We start from the raw sequence: 12,413 nt of genomic DNA, 5'->3' as shown, positions 1-12,413 counted from the left end.
CTGATTAAAACCTGTCAATTCTTTGCCATATCGATAGACCGAAGGGCTAGAACCCAAATGACCGCTGGACCGGAAAAGTAAAAGTAAAGTTACTTTCCGTCCCGTCTCACACTCAGCTACCAGTTGTCTATTTTCTACACTAAATTCTAAATATTGATGCGCTGAACACGAATATCAACTTCATTTCCGTCGCAAATTAATAGTTTTTTGAAATATGGAACCCTTGAAATATTTGATTGTTTGTAACCGAAATAGACATGCTTTGGACCAATCGGGGGGTTCCAGGGGGGCCTGCCCCACTGGGATAAAAGAAAATCTGCCATAATTGGATATTTTACCGTTAGATTTGAAATTATCTTGAAAATAATTGATTTGCGACAGTTTTAGTGGCTTTGTGTGTGATCTGCAGCAAACAGTGCTGCAGTTTGACCCCTGAAACAGTGCATTTGTGTGCGGGACTGAAAGTAAAAATTTACCTTTGACAGAAATGGGTATATTCGTCTTTAAACAAGCCTCTCTATCTCCCGTATGCCTTGCCCGAGAGTAAAACTGAAACTGGCAACAGGAAGCCCTGTGACTGGATGACCCCTGGAATGTCACCGTTTTCGCTTGTTGGGATTCTGAGGCCCTGACTGGGTGCAAAAGAGATGCCACATTTATTTACGTGTTCGATCACAATTTTTTAGCCCAATGGGCCCACAAACACCACAGCATTTTCAGTTGTTATCACATTATATTTGCAACCTTGTAATAACATGATTTTTAATGCTTTCAACACTCAGGCACTATAGATCTAGTGTGTGAATATGGTTTTTACCACTTAGATCTGGATAGATTTTAGCTATTTTTTAATTTTAATGAGCATGTCATTGTTTGAAAAAGTTTAAAAAATGAAAAACAGCAACAACACCAAACTCTCTGCATTAAGTCCACAAACTAAACCAAAAGCAATCAAGTAAATGGAACCATAGATCTAGATCTAGAAAATCTAGATCAACTCCCATTACTCTTCTTAAGCTACTGGTCTGGAATACATTCGCAGCACCAAAATTGGAGCTTCTCTATTTCTTGAGAACTGAGTGAAGCAGCATTGGTACATCGCTTGTGCCACCAGCCATCACCAAGTTCACACTGCAACCATAGTTCTGCACCCCCCATCTGGTGACAGCCCTTGCAAAGATCAGATCTAACCTCCGTCCACTCATCGGATCTTCATCATCCGCTCTCTTCATCTCAACAAACATCTGCGTTTCCGTCTCTTTGTCTTCACCACTGCTGCTACTTTCTTTTCTGGCTGACATGCTTTCGCCATCTCTTTCTTTTGCTTCATCAGTTCTCTCGTTTGTAGCTTTTTTTCCCTCCTCTTCAGCCTTCTTTCTCTTGCCAACTTTTCCCATTCTCTCTTTCTTTTCATCATTTCTTTCTCCTCTTTTTTCTCTTATTCTCTTCCCTGATGGGTTTTTTTTTTGGCCAGTTTATCTTTCTCCGCTTTTTGTTTACTCTCGAGTTTTCTTTTCATAGCTCCTCTAAAGTCCTCGCTAGTGATACAGTGTGAGGTCTTTGGAGTCAGTTTCTTTCCCTTTTTCTTCGTGCTATTGAATTTAGGTATTTGCAAAATATCATCGATAGTCAGTTGTGCTTTCACCGGAGTCTGCTGTGGTGGTAGAGCTGTGGTTGCTGGAGTGAAGGCTTTCGCAATCTTCACAACGTGCTCTTGGAAGATGTTGAAAGAATTGTCTGAAGGGGCCGTTTCTGTGCCTGCCAGGACAGAGAAGAGTCTAAGGAAATTCTTCCGAAGAAGATCGTCATATAGAAAGATCCCAAAGTCTTTGATTGTTTCCAACTGATGCACAGTCAGCATGGAACTGGGATCGGAAGAACCAGATGGGTTGGGCAGAGGCAGTGATTCCCTGGCCATGGAACTTGCAAAAGAGGCTGGAGTTGCTACTTCTTCAGGTAAGGAAGTGGCAGAAGGAAAGCTTGGGGGGAGGGGGGGGGGCTGGTTCCTCTGGCAGGGAAGGTGCTTGTGTTGTGCAGAAGACAGCACATGGTGCCAGCTTTCCAGAGTTTAGGACCTTGTCTGGATCAAAGGGGACAATGCCTGCAGCCCTGAAGCTTTGGGCGGCAATTCCAGGTGTTGCTGATTTGTCCCAGACAGGTTTCAGAACACTGGCGAAGTTATCCAGGTTCACAGCATTGCCGCAGTTGACAATGTGGTGACGAGTAGCTTGAGCCCATGCAGGTTTTATAGAGCCAAAAAAGGCTTGGTCGAGGGGCTGTATCAAATGGCTGGCATGGGCCACAAAGCAGAACAGGATTATGCCGTTCTCCTGGCAAAGAGTTGATGTCTCAATTAAGGAGGTGTGAGACGTGTGCCCATCAACCAGAAGTAGTAAGGGCTTCTTCACATGCTTCGTGTTGGGTATAAAGGAATTTTGCAGCCAAGTAAAGAATATGGCTGCCGCCATCCAGCCTTTATCGGAGGCCTGTATGACAGCTCTGGGAAAACCACTGGCTAAGTCTTTCTGTGGCAGTCGCTTTTATGGGTAGACCATCACAGGAGGAAGGTAGTGGCCGGTGGCACTCATGCATACCAGAACTGTCACCTAGATTTGGAGGTGGGGGAAAAAAGGGTGGGATGGAGGGCGGTAGGTGGTATTAATACATACACGATTATTTCAAAGATAGATCATGTACAGGAAGAGTAAAATTATTTGACCAAACTTAATATCAAGATTTGGATGAGAACTCTGACAGCTTATACGACACATACAAAGTACTGTAGAATACAATTTAACAAGCTGCCGGGTAATTTGCAGACCTAAAAAAAGCAAGAAGTTAAATAGTACACTAACCGTTTAATGCTATTATAATTTATATTTCAGACATTATGAAGACCATTGGCCTGTTTAGAAAAATCTGAAGATTTGTAGTATAAACTTGTTTTACGTACATTTATTTTCTTATAGCTCCTATACAACAGAGATTTTTATGAATGTTGTTACGTTCTATTATTCTTTACTCTGGCGTGATGTGAAACAGCGTGCCACACGCGCTCATGACCTTATGCAGTTGCGAGCGCCATAAATTTACTAATCTAGTCTATGTCGTGTAAGTGGGGTGTTTGGTTGCTGAGTGTTTTTGGGTTTTTTTAGTTTTCTTTCTTATTTAACAATTTTTACTGTACCTGAGTCTTCGTGTTCGACGTCAGATTATACACATGCTTGCTTCCCTTGAATGCTGCCACCTTCCTGCCTTTGACGTCAAAGGCAAAGCCGCTCTCATCAGCGTTGTAAATGCGGCTTCCATTCTCCAGAATAGTAGGGTCCATGGCCACGATATGTTCCCTCAGCTCCTTGAACCATTTCGATATGGCCTGGGGTGTCACTGTCGCCTGTTGCTTCCCAAGGCCCATGGTCGACCTCAGGGTGTCTCTCAAACAGCCGGTACACCCAGGCCACAAATGGCATGTTTACGTTCCTGTTGTCTTTCTCTGGTGGCTGCAGCAAATCGATGATGGCTTGGGCAGTTCTGCGGATATCATCGGTCATCAGCCCGAATCCACATTTAGCCCGGTCCAATATAAACTTTACTAGTTTGTCCTCTTCTTCAGGAAAAAGAAGGCACGCCTTTTTAGGTGCCAGAGGTGTCTTGCCCACTATTTTGTCGTTAAGAGTGGAAAATGGAATATTAAATGTTTTAGCAGCATGTCTTTGAGTCATTTGACCTATTTTTACTACACTTTCAATTGCCTGGATAATCACTTTTGGGTCGTGTAACTTTTGTCTCTTTCGGGAGTTTTCGTCTCCTTTTCTCCAGTCTTTCTTGGTCGTCCCATGATTTCGTTCAAATCTTTGTTTCTGTAATGAACACATGAGGGACTTTTCTTAGTGATTCATTATCTTGAAATTTTTTATCACTGCTAGATCATCATCATTAGTGTCACTTTTGAAATCTTCCATCACTAATTATCTCTAGATCTAGGATCTAGATCTAGATCTATTTGTATTTAAATTTGGCTTTTTCAGGATTACTGGCATATAAGCTCTAATTCTGGGTTATTTGAATTACGCACAAAATCATATTTTATCTTTTATCCATTGGCATTGTAACATGTTGTGTGCCCGAAAGATGAGAATCTACGCTTTTTTTTTCAATCCCGGCACACACCCCCCCCCCCCAGGGAAAGAATGGCTAGACTGAACTGTACATTCTCTTTCATCCTCGACAGGGCCTTATATATGATATAAAACTCTCCAGTTTTCAGAGCTTAACAAAATATTATAATAAAGCTTTTCCGCTTCCTTCATCCACAACCTAAGTGTACTCTTCCGGGGGAAGATCGTAATGCTGTTTTACTCACCTGATGGACGAAAACGCTGTCTTAATGGATCTTTTGAGCAAAACACCGTCTCCACTGTTGTGTCAACTGAAGTAAGGGAGGTTGCTTCCGGTTTTTGTGCCGCGCTTTTGGGGTAGAATTCAAAAACAACATTTTTAACTGGGGTTTTTCCCGCTTCAGTGCCGCCAAATGAGAAACGAAACCTGCTGCCCGAACCGGTAATGTTACTCTAGATCTAGATTCTAGATCTAATCTAGATTAGAGTAAAATTACCGGTTCGGTCAAAATTAGGACGAAAACAGGTATACGTATGTTGAGCTTGTTCGCATATGAGACCCTGACTGGGTGCGAAAGTGACGCCAGATTTATTTACGTGTTCAGTCACGTTTATTTTTTTTTCTCATGGCTTCGGGCAGTATTTTGGCATTCATTCATTTTCAATTATCATCACATTTGTTTCTTTGCAAACTTAATTACATGATTTTTAATGCTTGTTATCAACATTTGGACACAATGATAGTGTGTCTTAAGTAGTTTTCACCATGTATAGCTACTTTAATGAGTATGTATATCTGACCCACTCTACTACACTGGTATCTGACTATTACACACTGGTGTCTGACTCTACTACACTGTTGTCTGAGTCAGCTATATCATATATGTTGTATCTGACTCTACTATTATTTAAATTATGCACAAATTCTTGATTCTTTATCATATAACAATTGGTGTTATAATATTTTACGTGCCCGAAGGATTAGAAACTACGCATTTTATATTACAATCCGGGCACCCCCCTTTTGGGCAAAAACGGCGTGACTGAACTGCAAATTCTCCTTCATCCTTGAAGGGCCTCATATTTTTTATTTTTTATAACTCTCCAGCTTTCAGAGTTTAACAAAACGTAGAATCTAGGCCACAGGCTCCTTCATCCACAACCAATGTTAATCTTCCGGGGGGAAGAGCTTCAGGCTGTTTTGCTCAGTTGACGAAGAAAAAGCTGTTTTAAGGACTATTTTTAGCAAAATGCCGCCGTCGCTGTAGTGTCAACGAAAGTAAGGGAGGTTGCTTTAGGTTTGTCTGCCCTTTCTTTTGGGGTTAGATTTAAAAACAAAATTTTAAACAATGTTTTTGTGCTCCTGTGTCTGAAAACTAAAAAAAAAAAGCTGCTACCCGACCCTGTACGATTACTCTAGATCTAGATATAGAATCTAGTAGCCTAGACCGTAAAGACGAAGAGACAGCAGAGTTTTGGTGAAATTGTAGGCAGCATAATCCATCCCGCCGTAGTGCTGTTAACTTAATTAGCCGAATGTTAAAGCTTTGCCCATTCCTGGTCAAATCGACTGATGTTGACTGTTTTGCAAAGCGGCGTGTGTGCTTAGCATAGCCTCCCGATTTGGGTAGGCTTTACTAACCATGGTCCTGTGGGAGCCGGGTTTATGCTCCCCGATAAGCTAAATTTCGGCACCTCACTTTGGTTCCAGTCCTGTGTCAATCCGGCCCTGGCTCAGAGCACGCGCACTGAGCATTATCCGCACAATGACCGGGTTCCGTATTCCCGCAGCTCAAGTGTGTGTGCATCAGTCTGCTTGAGTTTGTTTGCATTTATAGCCTACTTCTAGAACTGCCTGCGTTGGTTCGTAACCGAGACATGTCTCATTCAAAACACACAAAGTTTTTTATGTTTGTCCGCGCTCATATGACCTGAGCAGTTGCGAGCGCCGTAAAACCTTATACTATACATGTTTGTCCAACGAAATTAGAACAAATTGACCTATGTAGGTACTCGTAAGTATAGCCAGGAAATATCATCATCATTGCCTTTCTCACCCTGCACCAGGTTATAGGCCACGGACAAACACCTTCCACCTTTCTCTATCCTGGGCTAGCCTCTTGATGTTATTCCATGTCTTCCCGCTTTTCTGTACATCAATTTCTCTGATTCTTCTCCAGGTTCCACGCGGTCTTCCCCTTGATCTCTTACCTCGTGGGTTCCAATCCAAAACTTTCTTTATTATGCAGTTGCCTGACTTCCTGAGAGTCATGTCCAATCCATCGCCACCGCCTTCTTCCTACCTCCTCTCTGACTGGGATCTGTTTTGTTTTCCTTAACGCTTCCACATTGGTGACCCTGTCTGTCCATCTGATCCTCAGTAACTTTCTTAGACACCTGTTCAAGAAAACCTGAATCCTCTTTATGCAAGTCTGTGATACGTTCCATGTCTCACACACATCCATACAACAGGACCGACTTCACATTTGAATTGAAAATCCTCAGCTTTGTTTGAAGTGAGATATCTCTGGTCTTCCTAATCCTATCCAAAGATATGAAAGCAGCCTGTGCTTTTCCAATACGGCCAGGAAACAAGACTTCCACAACAATTTTCAATACAAAATCTTTCAAATGAGCTTGATTTTATATAAAATGATATTAACTGATACAAATAAGCTTATTTGATAGTTTTGAATACCATTGTACTGGTAAAAAGAGCAATTTGAGATTAAAACATTAAGAAATCGACTTATATAATATTACTCCCTTTCAAACCCCGGATCATTCGTAACAAGAGCGTCTAAAAAGGTATTATATGGGTGTAACAGCTAAGAGTATATTTTCTAATGCTGAAATCATCACTCCAAGATTTTTTTATCTCATTGCCTTTCGGTGCGCTTAGCCCTTCGGCCTTTAAGAGGGTATAATTTAAGGAAAGGGGATCTGAATCACATCATTAAGATGAATAGTATGTTACAATAGATGACTACAAGCAGCTCTTTGGCTTTCCTATAGATCTTAACCTGTACAGGAAGCACTTTTCCACATCTGTCGCTTATTGTGGGTTGTGTAGCTGGAGCAAGTTGCAATCGCTTTTTGCTATTCAATGAGACATTCACCTGAACAAATGGCCTCTTTCTATTTCTTCCCTTGCGTAGTTTTTACTTCATAATGATGCTCTACTAAGACGGCCAGTTTTGTTTTTTAACAGTGGACGGCTGTCTTAGACAGTTTCGACAGTGCTACAAATATTTTAAGGTTGTTCATGGTTTTTGGTTTTTGTTGCTTTTTTTTCCCTTTCAGATGGCAAGCAAGCCAGTTCTCAGAAACTTGCTCCTCAGCAAGACAAAGAGAGACTTTGTCATTGCTTTAACGGTCTCCATTGCTGTTGCCATGTCATACAAGTTTGGAGTCCAGGAACAGAGGAGGCAGAAGTTTGAAAATTTCTACAAGTACGTACTTTTTTAAATACTGTGAATCTCACATCAAGCACATTCCCTACTCAAACTTTCAGTTTGAGCTAATCTGAGGTTTCGGTGAAATCCATGTTAACCCCTTTGTTGCTGTATGACGACATACCTGGTATGTCTAAGTTATGAAAATGCATAATTTTTACCATTTCAAGTGTCGTACCATGGATCTTATGGAAGTTTGCAAAATTTGCCTCTCCTGGTTAGCTATGTGAACAGGCAAGTGATCCGATGTGATAAAGGTAATCTAGGCCACTGGTTGTTTAGCACCAAAGAAGAGACCAAACTGCCACCTCATTGCCCTGAAGTAAAATTTCGTAATTTCATTAAATGACAGTGGCACTTTCATTCTCCTGCAGACAAACCACCATGTGCATCTTTCTTTCCCCCCCCCCCCCCCCCATACACACACACACACACACACACACACACACACCAAGCACTGTTTATCCTTATGACTTGATCTGATCATACCACAGCTCATGCCCTGCATTTTTAAAATGTATTTATTTGTTTTTATCCGTTTATTAACAAGGCAAAATCAGAAAACAATATGGTAAAGATGGGGCTCATATCCAAAACTAATAATGATAACTCATTTCTGTTTCTGTTCTAACAAACCTTTATTTTGTATCTGTAGAATGCCAATTTTTAAGTTGATATTTAAATGAGGGACAGTATCATATGAATGTTAAAAAAAACAACCCTTTGTTTAACTGGACCATAGGGGTTAATATTTTTGCCAAAATTAAATTTTTGAGAGTCAGTGAGTTAAAATCCTTTTTTGTTTAGTTCCCTTTTTTACTGTGATTCTAAGGATTAATTTGCTCAAATTTTTTGGTTAAAGTGAGAATTGCTGTTCTGGACTAGACAAATATTGTCTGCTTACTGGAAGGTAGACAAGTATCCTGTGGTTCAAATGCTCTTCTACAGCTGAAAGTAATGGTACATTTTTGCTTGGATGAAGACCTTGTAGTGCCGGGATATTGGAAATCAATCATGTCTTTCTGTGTCACTCTCTTTTTGACTCTTGGCTAATGCATGATTTTCTGTATATGAAATGGCATAAAGTCCTACCCTGGGTTGGCCACCATTACAAATTTGGCGAATCCATTACGATTTTTTTGTCAATTTTACGAAGACACGATTGTAATACCCCTGATTCCAATTTTTTTTAAACATTTTGGCTACTTCCCTGGTGTACAAGGGAAGAAAAAAAATCTAAAACCAGACATAAACAGTATTAACACCCTTTTTGCATGAGCCCTTGTGGTGGCTCAGTGCCACTTTGCCTTTAGAAAAACATTAGATTTTAGAAGTGCTGAAGCCATGAGTAAGGCATACATTAGAATAATTAGATTGGCAAGGTTTTAGAAAATTCGTGCCCTTTAGTATCATCACGCCTTTGTTTACGTTACCGCGTGCATGTATACTACACTGAACTACAACCCTTATCCTTGACACCCCACCACAGATTTTCCATGGCCGTGTTACGAATTTTAACGGAAGCTTACTAATTTTCTGTCTGTTGATTACTAAAATATATGCCGGTGGGTAGACAGCCCTGCCTATCTTACCTATGTGTCCAGGTTCTCCCCCCTTCCACCTTTCCACCCTTTCTATTCATCAAAAATTGAAATTTGACCGTTTTCTTTCTTTCAAGGACCTATGATGTAGAAAAGGACTACGCTAGGATGAAGAAGGCTGGTGTTTTTCAGTCTATCAACACAATGGTAGAGGAAGGACGTTATGAGGGATGAGTAAAGAAAGACTTGGACAGCCTGTGTGAGAGGTGAGGTTATTATTAGTGGATGAGTAAGTATCCCTTGCCCTAATTATTTGCTTAACTCACTGAGCACCGCACCCGCAGCATACGCGGTCTGGTAAAATTCGCGACCGCAGAGTACGCGGGTTCAACTGTAATTGACTATAAAGTAAACCCAGCAGTTTAAAAATGCTTGCAAATAGCCCCAGTGGTTTAAACAGGATATCGACAAGCTAGTTCTTTGTGGTTTGTGTATATTCACCACTTTTAGTGCGAATAAACGAGTTATTTGTCCAACGGACTGAACAACTGAAAGTAAGGAACTTGCGCGCAGTTCGTTGTTGTTTCTCGTACGCGAAGCACGGAACATGGAGTTGTGTCGAAGTTTATTGACACTCTCAATAATTTTGGTGAAGATTTAAGTGATAGTGAAGTATCAAATTGATAACTTCATAAATCAAAATGTGAATTCGCCCAGCAGTGATGAAGATGACTGAGAAAATAACATTAGCTAGGTCTAGATCTAGACCAACATCGTCTCTCGATCGTAAATCGTCAGCGAGTACGCAGCCTGGTCCAGCTGGGAATGATGATAGATATAGATCTAGACCTAGCCCCAGTACTAAACTCTAGTTCAAATCAGCTCTCAAGGTGGAGAAGATATATAATGTACCCAGACCTGGGACATCTATTGACACATCTAGATCTAGTCCTAGCACTAGCAGCACTGACAATGAAAACACTTCTCAGCCTGTCACCGTGGAAGATCTAGATCTATTATATTTTTTCCTTTTTCAAAATTAATTATCACTTACATTTTTATGCTACTTCACTGTACACACTCATGCTTTATTCCCCTACACACAAACACACACTGTCACAACCATTTTGTGTAAGTTTATTAGATTTCTGCTTTGTCACATCACTTCCTTTTTTTTTTTTTCAAATTTTTTTTTCGGGGCCAAATTTGTCCCAACTTTCTGTCCCATACATTTTTTTGTCATTCATTCTTCACACAATGTGTTTATTGTGTCTGTTGAACCCATATCTTATTAAATAGCACAGCAAATTTCAATTTTTTATGAATTTTCAAAAAGTGGGGGAAATTGGTGGTCCTCTGGGGCTTGGAGGCAAATCGGGGCGTGGTGCTCACTGAGTTAAAGTTCTGTCTCGTTAACTTGATGCTCATCGCCATTGTACTTAGTCATGTTTGCCGGTATGAATACTTCTCCTGCACACGTAGCCTACAGGTATCCACATGTCGATATCTTGACATGACACAATCCTGATTGTTTTGTTCACTTCTTTCTCCTCTTATTACTCTTCCAGAGAGATGCTTTAAGGCCTTGGGAGGAGAGGCGTTATGTTAACATTTCATAGACATATGTGAGGCAGCGTGGTGAAATCCGGTGCTCGTCAAAATAAAGGAATTGTTGCAACAGGCATTTTTCTGCCAGTTTGGACATTTTTATTTTTTGGCTCAACCTCTTTTATGTTCCAATAAAAACACGTTTCCATGTGAATTTTACTGAAAAACGTTAAGGCTACAAAATGTGTCATTTTTCAGTTTTCAAAGACTCTTTAGCTATTGGAGTTACCAAACTGTAGCGGCCATTTTTTCGTTAATTTCAACTCTGAAACCAGGCAACCACTCTTCTTTCGAATGCAATATCTTGAGCTCTCTTCAAGATAAATAGATATTTATTTCATTGGAAGCAAGGAAAATAAAATCAGCTTTCAGGTGATATCAATAACTCCACATGCCCAAAAATTGACGAGTGCCTGATTTCACAGCGTCGTGACACATATAAGCAGGGTTGTTTGTTTTTTTAATTGTGGGACAGTAGACAATAGTTAAAAAATTTACTGCTCAGTTGTCTCTGTCTCTGATTTAATACTTCAATTACTTGAGAAAGCTGCTGTCTCTAAGTTCGGGGGTGGGAACAGACCCATAGTAGTTGACTTTTCATGAGAAACATGGTCGACACTGAATGAATGGAAGAGTTTTCTTTTACAGTACGAGGTGCTGAGCAGTGCTTGTGCCAAGGATCGTCCTGTAGCTGTGTAGGGTGTAGTTGTTGTTTTGGTTTTTTTCTTTAATTGAAGGTTAAGCCTATCTTATTTTGTGAGGTCTATCTTCTGTAGTTAATGGCTTCACTGTCTGGTCTGAGTCTATCTAAGGCTTCTTATTAGAGTGATTATATAATAAAGCCGGCCTGGCAATGAAAGTATTTATTAATTTTTTTTAAAGCAGTCCTTATGATTATGATTACCTCGTAAGGGGGTTTAATTATTTTTTTTTGGGGGGGGGGTGTAGATCACAAAATTTAATCCCCCCACTCGGAGGATTTTTACCATGCCAACTCAGGTCTTGGACTTAGAAGGCTAGAGTAAGGCATCTAATTTTAAACAAAAACTTTAAATTATGGGGTTTTGGTAATCTATTTGTTATGGGCTCTTGCTGTTATTTTAACAAAGTATCTATGTGGGTACTCATGATCACTTTTTTAAAAAAAATGTTGCAGCCAGTAGGAAGCTTTACCTTCAAAGTTCTCTTGTAGTAGTGGGTGTTCTGGTATGGTCAGTTCCTTCTTTCTTATCAAATAACTATCATCTGTATCTTTCAATCGTATTTCTTGCGTTTATTACTCTCTTGTAACACCTCTAATCTTCAGCACTTATATGATCAAATCTGTTACTGTTACAAGTGCCATTAAAAAACGATTACATTAAAACCTAGAACAAAATGTGATGACAGAAAAAGTTTTTGCTTTTTTGTTCTCCAGATGCAAGTGATGAGAACCTGTGCTAAGATGCCTGCAGTCAGGAGTAGAACAAAGGAGCCCAAACACTGTTCCTGTCCTGAACATTTTCATGGATGAATTATTGATGTGTGAACTTGCCCTTAATTTTTTTTTTTTTTTTTTTTTTTTTTGAGGGAAGTTATTTTTACGTCTTAGACACTGATGAATGTTACTTTCACCTCATATGGCTATGTTTATCAGGTATCACTGATATTGTTTCAGTGTTTAGAAAATAAAGCCAGCTTGAGTACTTTGA

The 12,413-nt window shown here is 40.1% G+C and overlaps 1 protein-coding gene across 2 annotated transcripts in view; it reads left to right on the top strand.

The window, feature by feature from the left end:
* Positions 1-12,413, top strand: part of LOC101846708 (cytochrome c oxidase subunit 6C) — a 14,011-nt gene extending 1,598 nt beyond the window's left edge. The window contains exons 2-4 of one of the 2 annotated variants that reach the window (XR_001185459.2): positions 7,422-7,570; positions 9,252-9,380; positions 12,140-12,413. Coding sequence is in view for 1 of the 2 variants with exons in the window: in XM_005112720.3 (XP_005112777.1) it covers positions 7,422-7,570; positions 9,252-9,348 (246 nt within the window). In the remaining variant the exon portion in view is untranslated. Of the gene's footprint in view, positions 1-7,421; positions 7,571-9,251; positions 9,384-12,139 lie in introns of those variants that run through there. The other variant, XM_005112720.3, reaches the window with a different exon arrangement.

This window comes from Aplysia californica, unplaced genomic scaffold (assembly GCF_000002075.1).
Source record: "Aplysia californica isolate F4 #8 unplaced genomic scaffold, AplCal3.0 scaffold01376, whole genome shotgun sequence".
In the NCBI taxonomy this organism is placed as follows: Eukaryota; Metazoa; Mollusca; class Gastropoda; order Aplysiida; family Aplysiidae; genus Aplysia; species Aplysia californica.
The sequence above is the reverse complement of the archived record's forward strand: the minus strand, read 5'-3'. Positions and strand labels throughout refer to the sequence as shown.